General features: G+C 40.6%; 2 protein-coding genes across 3 annotated transcripts in view; both read left to right on the forward strand.

The window, feature by feature from the left end:
* The window catches only part of LOC124309248 (regulating synaptic membrane exocytosis protein 1), a 1,429,783-nt gene that overhangs the window by 24,668 nt on the left and 1,386,390 nt on the right, over nucleotides 1–18,725 (forward strand). The window lies entirely within an intron of this gene.
* The window catches only part of LOC124309422 (protein bfr2-like), a 30,411-nt gene continuing 25,302 nt past the window's right edge, over nucleotides 13,617–18,725 (forward strand). The window contains exon 1 of the mRNA XM_046773080.1: nucleotides 13,617–13,729. Within this exon, the coding sequence (XP_046629036.1) occupies nucleotides 13,617–13,729 (113 nt within the window). The remainder of the gene's footprint in view (nucleotides 13,730–18,725) is intronic.

The following is an 18,725-nucleotide window of genomic DNA, read 5'->3' on the forward strand; positions in this document are numbered from 1 at the left end:
TTATCTGCCACCTTCTCAGACCTCACTGACATCTTTGCCTTTTGAGCATGTTGCGCTCTCATGTTGAACGCAGCAACTGCAGTTGCTACTGCTAATTCTATTCTCTTTTTGAATATGAATATCTCTTTTGGGCATTTTTGTCAGATCAGAGAGTGTAAGCTTTTGTTAGCATTCTGTGTCGCACCTCGGGCATATAGTACTAATAGATCATTAGTTTACAGGCGTTCGCGCAGAGCCTTCAGCTTTTCGACTACTCTCGGGTTGAGCTTTAGTCGCATCTTTTCATGGCTCTCCGGCGCTTCCCCGTTAACCACACTTCCGTTATAGAAACATCATGAATCTGGTACAGTGGTGCATTGCTCATGCTGAGGGTTCCTGTCGGTTGAGACGCGGTGGCTAATCATTGCATCTATTGCTCGTTTCATGGCTGTTATATTAAGAATATTTTTTACAGTGGCATTTTTGTAATGATTAATTAAGGATATAATCGTCGTCTTCTTGAGTGTGCCTACACCGCGTTCCCCGAGTGTCACTCCTTTCATTGTCCATTCTTTGATGAGCTTTCAGAGTCCGATACTCATTCCGTTTGCGATGTGATTCACACACTCCTCCTTTGTGACGGGTACGTTGTCTTTTCTTGGGGAGGTATTCTTCAAATGACTGAATGTCTTTGCGTCTTCTTCGGATAGAATAGTCTTGTATTCTATCTGGTTCTTCTTAACAGACCTACTGCATAAATATTCTGCTGCCTTCGTTTCCATCACACCAGAGGATCCGCTGTAGCTTTTACTGAACTCTGATTTGTGACCATCTTGCTACACTGCAAAATCAGGTGAAGTAGCATATAGTTCGGCTGCGACAACGACACTCACTTGGCAGTATTTTGAGAGTACCTGGTAATCAATAGCTAGTCCAGTCAGGACGTCGATGACTATTCTTATTCCATTTAACAACGGAAGGACTCGGTTGTAGAACGTACTCTCGTAAGATACTACGATATGAAGTACTGTTCCACTCTCGATTGAAGGATCTATTACTTCATGTGCTCTCTGACAGCTTTTCTCACTTTCTCGAGAACTATCTCTTCCAACCTCTCAGTCTCCGCAGTCAACTGGCCACGTGACTTTTGAAGCTATTTACACTCATGCCTTTCCTACCCATTACAGTACAGAATTCTTCTATACTTGAGTGCCCTAATCCAACGCCGATCATTCCATCAACTACTCGCCTATTTATTTCGAAGAGTGACCTAGTCGAAATGCCTTTGGTTCATGAACTCGTGTAATTTTCACCCACTTTGTAACCGCAACTGTGGCATTTAGACGACAAGCTTCGCACAGAATCCTTTTTGCTCTCTTACCTGTACGACGAAATAGGTGATTTTGCATTTACTACAGGTAAAGTTCCCAAAAAGTCCGGTCAACCAGGGAGAATCTATGAACAAAAACTCGGCTTTGCCTTCAGTTTGAGAGTCCTGTTTCTCTGGAGTACACAGCATGTCGAACAAACTGAGTTTCCCAAAGCTCTCAGTTGCCTCACACTCTGCCGGTTTACCTGGATCTGAGATTTGGGGTGATCTCACTCGAGATGGTCCAGCCACTGCGTCAATTTCCATATTTTGAACTACTGTTGGAGAAAGATTAGTATCGAGAAGAGGAAGGTTGGGGTTAGGTACAGCAGAAGCCGGAAGAGGTCCATTTTTTTGCAAGTGATCTGATTTTTCAGTTGACCGCTTCTTGAAAGGGTGCTAGTGAGTGCTGATTTGATTCATTTTGAGAGGCAGATCTCTAAAAAATTTACATCGAAGTAATTCAAACCACAAGAAGAGCTTGTCACAGTTCGTCGAATTTATCGTTCGGAAAATAGAGAACACATTCACCGGGAACAACGACTGAACCATAGATATTTTGTACCTCGATGTTTAGCGATTATGTCAAAATAACTCGTACGAGAGGCATCCGCAATTTTACCGACCGATGATGGCGCACAGGCAGCCTGTGAATTTCGCGCTCTTTTATTTTCAGAAAATAAAGCAACGGATGTACGGGCTTCCGTGAAAATTGGTACGCAATTGTTTTTTGGATCGCTGATCACGAATCCAAAGTCAGATTTTAAAAAATTTCAAAAGCGAATTCATTGTGACAGAGTTACGGGTTTGAGGTTTGATTTGACGAGTGGTTATTGATTCGCCTCTATACCCACCCAAGATGTTATTCAGGTAATTCGAGTTCGGTCTGGTCGCTGTTCTCAATCTAGAGATGATGGAAGGAGTAACAATGAGATGGAGAAGGTATACCCTTTGTATGAAGGCTTTATTAGAACTGAGTAATGTGTAATTGCGTAACGAGGTGATTTGGATTAAGAATAGCTAAAACGATTATTTGCACTAGCACTGAGGTTGAACTTGGAAGTTGGTATTGAAGTTGATTATATGAACGTTGGAACAGAAATAGAACCGAGGTGAAATGCAGGAGTGGACGAAAGGTGCGCAAATCCAGAATGGTGAGGAATAGAATTAGCAGAGTCGATAAAAAGCGAGTGACGTGAGCCAAAATGGAAATAGGAGAACAAAAATAAGACGATTAGGTTACTTCAATGATCGTGGGAGAGTGACGAGATAAGGGAGACGTGTAGCGATACGCTGGACGTAACAGCTATTTTGTCACTTTTCGAAAAAAAATAGCAAAAATCAGTTATTTTTCGACCGTTATACTAGATGATCCCATAACTCAGAAATAAACTGAAAAGTAAGTCCGGGAAGTATAACCTCTTAGGAGTAACGTGACCAAACAGTCTGAAGCAAAAAGTACAAAAAAAAAAGAATACTACAAACTACTCTTCAAATGCCAAGAAACCGCGGCAATCCGAGGAAGCCTCAAAGCTCGAGCACAAACTGTAGAAAAGGCTCACAAAATGTAGCAAAAGTTCAACAGAATCTGCCCACGTAGTGGGCAGCAAATGTCAGAAAATGCCCATCTACTTTTCAACATAGGACTATAAACAACATTACAGATTTGTTTCATAATTCTGTCGTTAGTCGTGCGTGCGTATGGTACTGTAAGATCCATATGTCCACCAAATATCACAAGCCTACCGTACCCGATTCCCACACTGAGAAAAAAAAGTTATCGAGTTGAACAAGAAATTTGTTTGACTTCTAATTTATTTGGATCGAACAATTTTTCACTCAGAACAACTACTTTTTGGATTGAATGAAAATATTGATATATTGCTATGAATGCTGTATGCTTACGAGTTTAATGTATTTTGAACAAGTACATATTTATTTCGTAGGTTTAAACTGGAAATTTCGAAACGACAACTTCGCTTGGATTAACAAACCTCATGTAATTCGTGAAAGAATAGTACTTTAACCCCTTAACACGTCGATTTAAAAGTACCGACAAATTGGAAACAATAATCCCACGCTTGCTGAAATATTAACGGTATTGCTAGATAATATATTTGGCTACTATGAGCAAAGAAATCTATAACATATTGAAACAAGAATTTGTTTCACACGACAGGTTTTGATATTTGTTTAAGAAAATTATATTGTTCATCAGATTAGACAAACAAATTTCATTCAAGTAAATGAGAATATGTTTCAGTGGAACCAAGAAAGAGTTCTTGAGTTGTTATATGCACTACATTTGATTCAAGTTATTGACTAATATAATGAAATATAACTTGTCTCACTTTTAAATAATGATGCGTAGTTGAAAATTGCAAACATACACTTCAAATTTATTTCAAGAAATCTCGATAACATTTTATACGCGCTTGCAATAAATGAACCATTGCTTCTACAAAATGAACATTATGTCACTAAAATAGAATTTTTGTTGATTCCATAGTCTTCTAATTTCTTGATGTGCATATTTTACCTTTTTCAACCGTGATGATAATTCGTTCGAAGTAGTACCAATTTCAGTCACTAGATTTCCCGCTTGAAAAGTAGTTTCAACGATGTTTATATATCTGAATCCTTCGCATTACATTGATCTAGATTCATACAAATCTGCCAACCATATGTGATGCGATATGTTGGCTTATGGTTTTGATCCAATCATGTTTTTCAGAAACTATTTTGGAGTAATGCTACTACATTTGTTTGGTGACAGTCAATAACAATAACATATCGTATTAAAAAAAAAAATTATCTTACCCAGAAAATTTACACTACATTTATATATACTAGAGCAGTACATGTTTGTGTTCGCAGAAGTGGTATAATACTAAAGGATCATTGAATTATTTAAATACAATTTTAATTTCAATACGGAGCTAGTCGTTGTGATTTTAGTTTTTTCTGTACAATGCCATATCTTCTTTGATCCTAAGGAATATCCCACTGGTTCTTGTTAACATTACTTGAGTGAAGAGAAAATTTGTTTTACGTGAATTGTCACATCCTCGATGCCCAACGCCCCTGAATATTAGTATGATTTTACATCACCTGTTCCATTCCATGAATTGATATATTTTTTTCACATACTTATAACTTTTATAATTTCGTTCTGAGTAGTACTTATATTTGACTTTGAATTTCAGTATGCATTGCATGCACACGGTTTCTTTAATCTTCTCACCGTTTCGAGATACAGTTATTCTTGTTTATGTTAACCTTTGTGACGTGGATTTTTACCGTCCTTCGGCTACTCAGAGAAATGGTCGATAACTTACCGCGTACACGATAATTTGGCGGCCCGCGATGTAGCTGGAAAAAATGTGATCTTACAAAAGATATCGCGAAATTCTGTTGGGCGCCTGGCGTGATTAACACGCCTTGAAACTGTTAATTCACCAGACCTCGGGAACTTACTCGGTAGCTGAGTACCGCCGAGAGGAAAGGGGTAATATTTGGAAAGAGAGAGAGAGAGAGAGAGAGAGAGAGACTCGAAAACCGCAAGCTATTTAACAAAAGAAATGAAATGAAATACTATATTTTACAATAGTGGTGACACAAAAGCAAAAAAATAATTCACGATTCGCTCTTCGCGATTCAAAACGATACAATATGAAATTATTCGTAACTTACGCTATTTCTTAAGCTATTGAGCTTGCAGCTCCCTAAATAAAATCTACCTCCCTATTTACAAAATATCAATACGCAACTCTTAATTCGCATCGTAGAAATATTTACGTCATAGCAATAATTGCTGGAAACTAAAAAGAGAACTAATTTCTCGACGGTGCGCCGCCGGGCTACCTAACAGACGGCGTCCACAATCTCACCCGAGATCTTACCCGCCTTGGAGTTTCGACGCTGCCACGAGTTTCCTTAAGGTGCTTTTGAAGAAGCGCTGTACATCTTGAAAACACGGAGAGCCAAAACTCCTATACCGCTGAATCGATCGCAACGAAACTTGGGCAACTGATGCTTTATTTTGGCAAAAAGTAGAGCAAGAGTTTATTTTTTCAAAATTTTGAAAATCAAATTACAGATCTGTTACCACTCACACAAATTGAAAAAATTTTCACAGTTGCACTGAATGGATAGAACTATCTGGTATGATGCCACTCGACGCTGCTATATCACACACTTTGAGTCCAGTTCCATAAGATTTGCAAGTAAAATTACGAAATAGCAGCTGATTAGGTTTTCAATCACAAAGAAAACCGACGTCTCATTTTTGGCGACATTTGTTATCGACCTTACACGCATGTCGGTAATTTTTTACCGACATTATACGCATGCATTAACGGCATCGGTAATAATATCGGTAAGAAATGCCGCATAAATAAGATTTCGGTGTTCTTCGTAATCAAAAACCAGATCAGCTGCCATTTAGTCATTTTACAATCAAATCGTACAGGACTGGGCTCAAAGTGCGTGTTTCATTAGTGTCGAGCGGCATCATACCGGATACTTCGATCTTGTTGGTGTAACAGTGAAGATTTTGCCAATTTCGGTGAGTTGTAACCGATCTGTAATTTTCTTTCCAAATTTTGAAAAAATAAAAAGTTGCTCCACTTTCTACCAAAATAAGGCATCAGTTGCCCAAGTTTTGTTGCGATCGCTTCAGCGGTGTAGGATTTTTGGCTTTCCGCGTTTTCGAGATACATAGCGCTTCTTTAAAAGCCCCTTGAATCTAAAATTTATAATTTAAATTAAGATAAATCTTATTTTCTACTTATTTCGACTAAACAGCATCCACAGAGCTCAACCTTAGTTGAACTAAACCAAACAGATTTGCATAGAACGAAACCGCAATCTCAACTATACGCAACTTAAACTCAACTCCAATAAACGCCATCTTAACTAAAAGAAAATTTAACTAAGCTCAAGCGCAACTAAACGTAACCTTAACTAAACGCTACCGCAAAGCATCCAAAATCAAACCTTCTCGTCATCCTCGAAAACGTCATTTAACACTCCATTTCGGCTATTTGCGATTTACTCGAGAGGCGACACTGAAAAACCCGATAACGCGGCTCGACCCGGTACAGCGGAATTCGGCTTTACGCAATTTCAAAAATGAGAAAGACGCAACTAAAACCCGTGACTCTATTTAACTTTCTCAAGGACTCAGAATTTACTCTATTCTATTACACGTAGCTCAGACTACGGTCACCGAGCAAGAAAATCGGCAAAAAAATTTCAAGTACTCCGATAACGCAACTCCTAGATGGCTATCCATTCCTCGGCAAGCCGTTATTTAGTGAATCCCGAAAGTCGTTCGCGAGAATATCAACAGTGCTTACCGGTCCACACCCACGTAACCCCCTTTCATCCCCGTCGCAATTTTTTAGACGGCTCCATTACTTCGCGAAATTCCCAAAACGTGACCATCTATCACGACCGCCAGAACTAGAATAATCTCAAAGATTGAGGACCTGCCGCAAGGCGGATCTCAATACACTATTCCCCACGTGACGTCATACTCACAAGAATACGCAATAATCGATGCATCATCGATTTCATCGATTGCGCAACTCGACGCGCATCATTAGTAGCATCGCAACGCAGAATTTAGCGCTAGGTTACAATTTCGTCCTCCACGCAGCTCCATGATGTCTTGGTGGTGAGCGTGGTGCTCCCTCGTCGCTAGTTGGTCCATCGCAAATTCGATGGTCAATTGTTTGCAGGGTGAAGGGGAAAGGCTGCAGCGCGCCGGCTGCCAGTGGGAATCGGATCCGCCTTGGATTTCCGCGATGCGGGGATCTTCGTTGGCTTCTTTTCCGCAGCTTCGACATCCTTCCTTCGCAATCGTTGCTAGTCCGCCATGCCACAATTTTCTCGAATTCGTTGCCGACTTCCTGCCTGATGCCGTTGTAGCTCGAAAAATAATTAAAACAAAAAAAAAAAACTGAAATATCTTTCGCTATTCGCTGAAGTATCCCCTTTCTTAGTTCCGGATGCGTGTCTCCAGTTCTGGCGCTCTTTTATACATACTTCGCGACTGAATCCCGGAAACCCCCTAATTTTGATTCCACTGAAGGTTCAGGGAGCCACTTGTAACGGGCATCAAAAATGCCACGTTACACCTTATAGTCAAATAATATTAACAGCAGTCTGAATCCAAACAGACTACGTGCGTTTGCGGAACAACAGGACCACACCAGAGAACGAGTGGTGTTCTTTAAATATCACAATATAATGATCAAAGCATCTTCTCTTTTGCAATGCCTTTTATGAGTGACTATTTATCTCATCAACATTTGAGCAAAAACTGTTAAGCGTCAAACAACAGTTTGTCAGGAGCAAACCAGGTACCCGAAAATCATCTTTATGATATTTTCTGACATGCGGGAACTGGCGTGCACGCGCAGCGTAATAAAATCTTTTTTAAGTTGTGTCTGTTTGAGAAATGTCGACCGAAGGCCAGAATAGGTTATCTTTGTATATATGATGCAAGTACGGAAATTCTCACCCGCACCCGTGGGAAAAGCCGAAGTGGGTGCAACTAACCCACTACATTGGACCCAGAGAGCGAGGGTAATTTAGCAAGAATAAAAAGGCGCAAAATATCATCTTAACATACGTAAATCTTCCGTATTGGTCCTCTTCCCATAAAAATGAAAGGAACCAATTATGAAACATGTTAGAAAACCGCACGCTAAAGAATGAGAACGTTGCAGTATGCAGAATCAGGGCAGCTCAATCAAATTCTTTGAATAGAGTAGTTCACCCAAAATACTTTGAATAGAGCAGTTCAACCAAGTCCTTTTAATAAAGCAGGGCTAAACCGTCATCCAAATAGAGCAGTTCTTCGAAACCCTCTAATCAAGGCAGTTTGACTAAATATTTTTTCAATGAGTACACTTCTTCATGAACCTTCGATCAGAATAGTTGATAAAATCTCTCAGAATCAAGACTAGTAAATTAATCCTAAAAAAATTCCGTACTCATCGTCTTATTCAAATAGAATCGTTTTTATCATAATAATCCATCATTATAATTTCGATTCAACTGAAATTTAATTACCCTTGTTATCGCGTTGAGTTCACATTGTGAGTTAGCAAAATTTATTACCTTTAATGAGACTGAATCAAACTGACAAATTTACACAACTATCTCAGTACCGATTTTAGTATATCCACCGGCACTCTTTTTGGCATTGGTGTGTCTTGGGTGTACCTGATCTCTTGAGTTGTTATCTCAATCCTAGTTACCTAATCCACCAGCATCCGATTTGGCCTTGGTGGATTATCCTTCTTTTTTTTTTGAAAAAACTTCCATAAAACCCCACTGTAAGTGCGAAGGAGAAGGATTTCTAAACAGAGAAAGACTTCTACGAAGAAGAGGTAGAGCTGGCAAAAGGGTTGAATGTCGTAATCTCCGAGCAATCAAACGGGGAGCTCATTTTAGAGAATTTTATTCTACAGCAATGGAATCCAGCCAAGTCAAAGATGAAACAGAACATATTGAAATACAAGAACAATTTGAAATTGCGGAGAATAATGACGTATTCCGAAGTGCTAGTATAAATAGTGTATACATGACAGTTCTGGACCATACAATGGCGCGCTCCCCCCTAGCCCCCCCCCCCCCGCCCCACCGCCGCGCTGATCATTTTCGCGGTTTGCCGCAAGATGGCTATTTTCATAGGATTTGACACACACACACACACACACAAAATAATTCCTGTCGAGACTTGTTTGGCGCTGGAAAGCCGTGCATGAATCGGATAGGGTAAAAACCCGCTAGATCTATTGAAAAAATTCCAGAAATTATATATTATATTTAGTTTTCTTATTCCATTCTGAATTATCATATTCTGAATTTTAACGAGTAAGATTACACACATTATTTTCAATATCCATATTAATTAAACATATTATTATTCCAAAATTGACTTATACCAATGTTTTTACAGTACCACTAATCGGATTATATTCAACAATGTGGTCATGCAAGATCATGCAGTAGGCAGAAGTGTGTGGTGGGAACGCAATGCTAGAGTCAAATTCCAATCGAATGTCCACAGGTCCAGTTTTCAATGTTTCGTTCTGCTTGGAGCAATCGATGACGATGAGGGGAGCTTGGTTTATGAATACACGCTTCGATAGCAAAGGCTCAGTTTCTTTGTTATAGTAGGTCATTTGAAACCGAACATACATATTATGGAGAATAGCGTATTGATTATTGTATGTATCAAAATTCATGTTACCGTAGGGATAGCACTGTGAGTTAAGTAAGAGTTTTGCATCTCGTCGATGTCTTGACTGACCATATATGCCGCGTTGTTGATGGGAGAATGGGATACACGTACGTTTCCCAAGAACGAAAGCTCATGGATATGGCCGGATTCTTAGCGATGTAGTTGAGTAGCTGGATTTTCGGTTTATCTGCCAGTTTCATGTAGGGCAACAACCACTCGATTTCATTTAGGGCGATTTTAAAGTTTTCCGTGATCGAGGCCGGAATCACGGCATTTGAATCGGTGTTGGAACGTGTGAGAATTAACTCATGTTCAGCATTGACCATGACTCGACGATAATCTTCGGCGAAGCCTAGCACATAATTTAACGGTAAAACAACATCGAAATTTCCAGCGGCATCGGTTAGTTCCTTATCCCCACTCAACCACCCGGTATTCTCCAGACTATATTGCTGGCCTGGACTCAAGGATACTTAACCCTTCATAGTGCCGGTGATGCCAACATTTTTATTCCAATCAATCTCTACACCGTTCAACTCATAGCAAACTTCCTCAAACAAATGGTAAACGGCCATATTAATCAAATTCCTAACCGTCACTGCAGCCACACTATCATCCTTTGTGATTTTGCCATGAATATTTAGAAAGCTTTTACTGGGCAGTAGACACAAGTCTTGATGTTGAACAACAATATGGATTTCATCATTGTTCTGGAAGGTGAATGATGCAAACGGCTGATGAGCATGAATCTCAGAGTGCGCAATCGATTCGTCGAATACAACAGGTTTCTGTATTCTTATTATTTCTTCCATGGTAACACACACAGGATGCAGCGAACACGAATTCCTATTTTCCAAAATTTCCACGTAATCGAAGACCCAGGCTTTGGAGAAACCGAACGTTCAGAGGTGTTAGTCTCGTAGGCAGTGTGAACGTTGTCAGAGGTGTCGGACGACTGATGATTTTTGACCATGACGTTTGACTTTTATAACTTTTGCCCAACTTTCTCGTCTCAAACACGATTCCCATTATTGAAGTGATTTCACGTGTAAACGTACAGTAATCGTTCGGCTGCGAATATTAATCAGCTCGTTGTCTTGAACGACTATTCTCAGCTGTAAATGATGTATCGACTATACGGCGATTGGCACGTAAATGACGCTGGTGGGCATCAATCTTATATCCCGATGGAACGGTTGGGAAAAATTCGTGAATCGTGTGAGCTCGAGGCTCGTTCATGTACGCCCCTGTAGTTATGCTACACTCAACGCGTGAAGTATTAACCTTCAGTATGGCTACGGGGGATTCACATTTACGAGTAACATTTCGTGATAGCTCAACCGCCGTAAATCTCAATAATCGGCCGATGGAATCTTTGGGCTTAAAGTCTACCACATGATTCCACGTGACTTCACTGTTCAGCTCGTTGTTGTCAGCTTTCAGACTAAGGGTGGTGTCGGAGGGTAGCTCCTTACGCGGAAAATTTTCAATATCCTCAATTTCATAGCTTCCCGTGAGTATCGTGATGCTCTCTTTACTGTTGTCCGCTTGTTTCAGGTAAAATTGATTACTCGTCTCGTGAATATTGGGTATTGAATTGAATGTCAGGAACTCGACGAGACAGGAAACATGATTCTTATCCGGTGATAATTCGATTGGGCGGAAATATTGAGCCTCCAGCACGGAGGATGTGCCTGACAGTGTTAACGTCAACGATTCCGACATGACTAATGCTTGCTCATGTAACACTTGTCTTTTCATAGTTGTTCGCTGAGAAATTTAAGACACAAGTGGCCGCAAATCACAGTATCATATTCCTGACACCTCTTATGATTGTATTCAACGCTACCAACACTGAGATACCTCATCAAGTCTTCAGGCGGTTTCAAATCACCAAAACTATCGACATACACGAAATGGTCACCATTTTTCTTGCATGCAACTCAATGTGTCCCTGGACCGTTTTCATCGTGTAGATTAATAATTGCGGATTCTCGCACTTTTGGTCCTGATTTCGGCAGATTATTCCGCATGAAAACACCACGAAAATGTGAAATTTTCATATTTTCAGCGTAGTTGCGTAGATCAATGTTGGTGAGAGCTCGGTGTGGTAGCTTTATTAGTTTTTTGCCGGACGTAAGTACAGGCACATTCCGCTGCACTAGGGTCGCGGGTATAATCCCTTGCCCAAAGCAATGGACTCCATTGTTGTATTGTGCCGTTTGGCCTCGTTTAACCGATGTTTTGTTGACACTAGCTTCGTTAACAGCTTTAGCTATACCCGTAGCACCACCCGCTAGAGCCCCGGTAGCGCTTTGACCGGCCAGAATTGGAATGACAAACGGCCGGATGCCGCCAATTTTATCACGCACAGGCATAACGCGAGGCATACGAACATTCTTTCCAGACCCACGCGCAGCCGCACGAGCACCAGCCAACGCCAACTCGACGGCTTTATAACCCGGTCGCATGGGGACCTTTGCTGCTGTGGTGATGGATTTAAGATTCACAGTTCTCTTCCGCTGTTTTCTCTTCCCGCCCGTTCTAGATTTGTTCTTCACAGCCGCTCCAAGTTTTGACCGCTTTGCAGCTAAACCCATTCCGAGTTTAGATTCAGCTTCCATGGTGTTCGTGACTCCCCAGGCTACAGCCTTTTCACCCACACTAGCGTCCTTGGCCAAGACGCGATTCCACGCCTTCTCAGCGAGCGCTTTGTCGGCAGGATTTCTCGCTGCGATATCGCGATTCTTTGCGTATGCAATGTCGTGGTCTTTACACGCCGCATCCAGCGGATTTATCCCCAAATCTCCACGAGCTGACCTATTGGCTAATTTCGCTCCAGGTCCGCAGTACTGATACCCTGGCACATGCAATTCAACCGGGAGAAGATTGATGATTTTATTCAACAAACCACAACCGCGTCTCTTCCGTGTGCACGTCCTCATAGTCGAGCAACAACCAACGAGACTTCTATAGGAGGAAGAATTTATATACCGTCATCTTAGTTCTCGTTGTCATGCTAACGAAGCATCATGAGATTTCAAGATCAGCCCGATAAACTACCTATCGCGAATTCCGATAAAATGATTCGACGTGGTGAGAGGAAGATTCAAAAACGACATGGAAAATTGCTGTCAAATACCGTGAGAGCAATTTTTTGCGGGCCATCCAATTGCCGTAAGACTGAAGCTCTTCTCTCAGTCATCGCCCACGGCAATATATTGCAATTCTAAAATGTTTACGTCTATTCAGAATCTCTCAACCAGCCAAAGTATCAATTTTTGCAAAAGTTACTAGAGTCCGTGCAGGGAGTGGGTTATTTCCCGTTTCGCGAGAATAATGAGGTTGTGAAACTGAAAGATGCTCGCCAACTCTGTTATGATTTTCGACGATGTGGCTTGTGAAAACCAAGATAATATCAGAGCATACTTCAGCATGGGCAGGCATCGCGATATCGATAGCTTTTATGTAAGTCAAACGTATGCGCGCATTCCAAAACACCTAGTGCGTGACAATGCTCACTTATTAGTGCTATTCTGGCAGGATGATATGAATCTGATACATATCTACAACGATCATGTGAAAACAGACATGACGTATCAGCAATTTAAAGACTTGTGCTCGGCATGCTGGAATGATGACAATTACAGTTTTACCGTAATTGACAAGGATAACGAAATCAATAGGGGGCGATATAGGGAGGGGTTTGACTGCTTTATAAGCATAAACTTACACAAAATTGCACAGTTTCATCACAACAATTAGGTCGGCAACATGTAGAGTGCCAAGATTCGTAAGCAGCGCGATATATTTAGTGAAATATCGAAAGCATCCGATGTCATACGGCGTAAGCATAAAATGCTCAAGTTGGACAAGGACACGACCGAACAGTTTATGGGAAAGGTATTCAAGCCTTTGGTAGCACCGTTGCCAGAATTGGTTGACACCTCAAAACAGCAGCAGCAGCATATTAAACATGAAATTAAAACGGAACTACCGGATGTGAAAATGGAAAAAGAAGAAGAACAAGATGAGAAGAGTACCGGGGATGATGATGATGATGAGGAGGATGAGGATATGGCTAAGGGGAATTTCATGGATGCAAATGATAAAACACTAAAGTTTATTGAAATTTCTACTACAAGTACGCCGGTGAAGAAAACAACGGATTTCACGGCGTATTATTCAAAAATGTTCAGCACAAGTAAAAAGAGGGATCTGGATACCACATACGGTGTTCGAAAGTTGACAAACGGTATGATGATTGGTTATACGCCGATCAATTTTTCTGATAATCTCGTCAATGTGGGGGATAAAAGTTATCAGAAACTACCTGGATCACTCGAATTACTGTTCACAAAAACACCCGATGCATGGATTGTAAATGATGTGGATAAGAATAATTATATAAAAATTGTAACGACAACAAATGCGCATCGAAAACGTTACCAAGTCGATGGAAGCCTTCGAGGTGATTTGAAAAGCGCGAAGTACGGAAATTTGATTGCACAACACGTTGGCTCGCCAAAAAAATCAGGTCAAGGCTTACCTGACTAGAAGATTGCGCGAAAGGAGGAGCAAGATATTAATTACGTCCACTGGGATGATCCAAATGAAATTGTAGATCGCCTCCAGCTGCTTATGGCGTCACAGGCTGCCGGCAATACCAACCATTCCAACGAAATAGTCTCCATTATTCAAGAGTTGCGCGAGGCCGGAATCGTTTATCAGCGGCGTGTAAACACAAAATCATCATTTGCTTAGTGACCGTCCAGTGATGAGCATAGACATATTCGGACGACACTCAGAGCGTGGTGGTGGCAAAAAATTCATTCGAGGGCCTCCGGGTGTTGGATTCAAAACCACCAACGACAATCAGTACGATGTAGATAGCAAACCATTGTGTAATATCGCTGATCCGCAGATGGAAAACGATGCCGTTTCCCTGAAGTTCTCAATACTGCTTTACAATCTATGGCTGTGGATATTGTGGATACTTTTCAATCAAATTTTGAGAGTTTCGCGCATAATCACAACGAGGAGTTGAAACAGCTACGCATGAATAACAAAATCATAGAAGACATGTCGAGTCGCATCAATTATATTGGGGAGCAAGCAACACCGACGCCGAGACAGACCAGCAGGAAATTAGTATCGATTGAAAAACCAGAGTGGTTGCACGGCAATTCGAAAAATTAATAGGTGAAGAGTTAGGAACAATGAAGACTGTAATAGCTGCCGAACTTCACAGACAGGCTCAACGCAACTATCCGCGCCGATTCGTAAATGTACGCGGACTGGATGAGACCTGGCAAGCTGATCTCGTCAATATGACCGCATACATCTCGTGCAACAAGGGATACAAATACCTACTAACAATCATTGATATATTTTCCAAGTACGCGTGGGCGGTGCCGATGAAGTCTCAGAGTGGGAAAGATGTCACTGCTGCCATGAAATCTGTACTGATCCAGAGCCGTATACCTACACATCTGCACATTGATCTAGGCAAAGAATTTCACAACAGCAAATTCAAAGCCCTCGTGAAGCATCGCAATATCAACATGTATTCGACCGTTAGCAAGTCAAAGGCGTCGATATGCGAACGTTTTAATCGATCATTGAAAAATAAAATGTGGAAGCGGTTTACTCTCCAAGGATCGTGCGAGTGGATTAATATTTTGGATGATTTGATGATGTCCTACAACAACACCAAACATCGCATGATTCGGATAAAACCGGTGGATGTTAGCACGGAGAATGAAAAACAGCTGTATCGTAGCGTGTGCAAGCCTCGGCAAATCAAACGAAGTGATTGGGCACGGAAATTCAGTGTGGGTGATCGAGTTCGAATCAGCAAGTACAAGAATGTATTCGAAAAAGGCTATAGACCCAATTGGTCGACAGAAATATTCACCGGGAGTGAGGTGAAAAATACTAATCCACTCACCTACAAACTTACCGATTATCAAGATCATCCCATCGAGGGGGGCTTCTACGAGGAAGAGCTCAACAAAGTGAAATATCCTGACGGCAACCTTGTGGAGGAAGTATACCGCAAAGGGGGGAATCTGTTCTATGTCAAGTGGTTGGGTCTTGATAGTTCGTACAATAGTTGGATGAATAAAACAGACATGTAACATAATTTGCATGTATTTTCCGAATTACAATAAAAGATTTTGAATATACAAATATTTCCACATTTTATCTCCTTTGTACGCACATGTGCCATACTCTGTACTATGAAAATAATAATAATAAGAATAAAAATGATAACAATAATGATGATATGCAATTTTCCGTACGATTATTACACATTTTATTCATTGGAAAACTTCTTTTCATTTTCGGAATACTTTTTCTCGTTTTCAGAAAACTTATTTCCATTTTCTAAGAACTGTTTATACGTGTTAATGAAATGGAAGAAAAGTTTTCTGAAAACTTTTTTCCGTTTTCTGAAAACTTTTTTTTATTTTTTAAAAACTTTTTTTCATTCTCTGAAAAATTCTCTCGTGGTAAACGAATAAATATGAATAATTGCTTGATATATGATTAATCAATAAATAAATAACTGTCAAGTATATGAATCGCATTTTGAAACTTCAAATTCATTAAATATCGTATTAATCGTGGAACGTTTTCGCCCGATGGTGGATCGTTCGAGGCGTTGAACATGAAAGATATACATCAATTCTACGTCTACAGTTTCATTCTATAGCTATTGGGGGGCTGGGACAAACCCCCAAGGTACGGTGTCGGTCTGTCCAGGTATCAATTGCCGCTTGTCATAGTGCCAACTCAGAGCCCATTTTTTCTGTACGATTGTGCTTACATCGTGTTTTTTGCTGCGTATCAAACACTGTGGAAGAGTCAACTCTTGGTAAGCTATCAGGCAACGCTTATAATTATCAAACGTAATGCTATTTATCGATGAATTTCTTACACCCTTGGCGCGCTCACTCACTTATACGCCAGTGTCATATTTTTTCCCATTCTCACCCACCGTAGTCAATGTGTACAGCTTTGCTCGCAGTCCCACAAACTCTGTCATAATTTTACCATTATTTTCATCCCTCATTAGCCCTAGTTGTTTTTTGTTTTTAAGGGGAATGATATCGTAGATATGAGACACATTGAATTGATAAATAAGGCTGTCTGTGTCGGTAGAGATCAATTCAGCTTGTTTATTCGAAGAGTTGGTTTTAATATAATCATAGTGGAAATCGTAGTGAAAGATTTTTGACAGATCTAGAATTGATGCCCCGACGTAAATGAGTTTGGCGAAGTGAACTTTGACACGATTCATTTCAATGATAACCATATCAGTGCCAAACACGGTGCAGCTGTAAAAGTTTTCTCGGGCAATAAGCATTCTCGCACTACCTCTTCCCTCCCATTTTGTAACCAATTCCACATCTTTATGATTCCGCACATTCTCCATAGTCTTGCCGAACACAGCGTTATTCATGAGTTTGTAAAAGTTTTTCTCGAATTCATTACTAGACCGCTTACGCATGTCTGTATTGAGCGTGATGTAAGGCTCGAGCCATGGAGATTGTGCAAACTTCAAAACTCTGTGCACTTTCGTTACTTTTAATCCTAAACTCAAACACTGTTTCAAATTTCTATAGTGCAATATATATTTTGTTTTGGGGTAAAAGGTGGTCGCGAGTTTGGCATTTTTACTACCTGGAGGGGTAAAATACTCGGGACAAAGAGGTAAGTCTTTGTGATCCTCGTGGAGTTCTACAGGATAGTCCGAATCTACCTCTAGAAAGCAACCGATCGGCGTGTCGTCCGGATGGTTTGTTATATCGATGTGCTGATACTCCCACTCGAACGAGCTGATTGCTAAATGCACGCTCATAGCTGCACCGTACAGACTATTCACGTCAAAATACGTGAGATACGATTTCACGTTACTAGAATCAAAATCTTTTCCCATGAATCTATTATCGGCCCGAGCGTGTCGATTAAAACATTGTGCTACGCCGCCTCGGATGGCTCTTTCAATAAATAACACCATTTCAGGGTTATCTAAAATTTGCAAATTTACATTAGTATGCTTGAGCATCGCGTCAAAAGCAAGTCCCGGTGCATTGTAGTAGTGCAACAGATCTACATCGTATGTTTTGAAGCAGCTAGCGCATCAATTTTCGAAAATATCGGCAAGCACAAGAACATCGGTCTTCAAATATAAATCTGAATGGCCCCCCAATGACTCTAAATGGAATTTCCCCCGAACAGTTTTCGCGTGCTCGTAATCGGCGTCCCTGATATTTGAATTTGTGAGACAAGAGTAGAAATGCGCCTTTGCAGGTAATCGCGGTTCGTCGAGTTTCCTCTAACAATCAACGTATTTATACGGAAAAACGCCTTTGCGGGTCATCAAATTGAACTGAGTCTGGTTATCATAAAATTCACGTGTTATGCGTTTATCGGTATCGGTCAAATATGTGGAAAGTTCATCGATGCTGCTAGCCATAAATCGAAACGAATAGATGAATCTCAGGTGCATTATTTTTCCATCAACGTGTTCCGTGAAGGATATATATTTTTCCTCATTTATGGGTAGTATTGTGATATCACCGGGAAAAGTTGACGCGAGGGATTTTATTAAAAAGTGCGAATGGTAACCGGTTGAATTGTGGAAATTAATTGGAATTGTGTGCGACTCTATGAAATTCTAATTACACCGATTATGAGCAGGACCAGGATATTTACCCGTGAAGTGACAGTGATCGTAATACATTTTCTCCTCAGGGGTAAACTTTTTTCACAAATATAACAATTCTTTGCGCGCATGTGACTTGGGTAAGAGACTTCATCAGAATTATTTTTTTGATGAGTGACTCTACTTGAATTGATAAATCTTTAAGCTGTTTCATAAACCAGTCTATGCAATCGACACCGCGTTTACCGTGGAACTTCGATAATGTCTCATCGTACGCGCAATGTACATAGTACGCTACACTGTGCGGGACATGCTTTTGATTCTCACAAGTCTTACGAGTTTCAAATTCATCTACAGGTTCGGGGATTGATATACATTCGAGATCGGCGTATACGACAAACGGAACGGTGCCTTTGTTTTGAAAATTGGAAAATGCTCAATCT

This window comes from Neodiprion virginianus, chromosome 7 (assembly GCF_021901495.1).
Source record: "Neodiprion virginianus isolate iyNeoVirg1 chromosome 7, iyNeoVirg1.1, whole genome shotgun sequence".
NCBI lineage: Eukaryota > Metazoa > Arthropoda > Insecta > Hymenoptera > Diprionidae > Neodiprion > Neodiprion virginianus.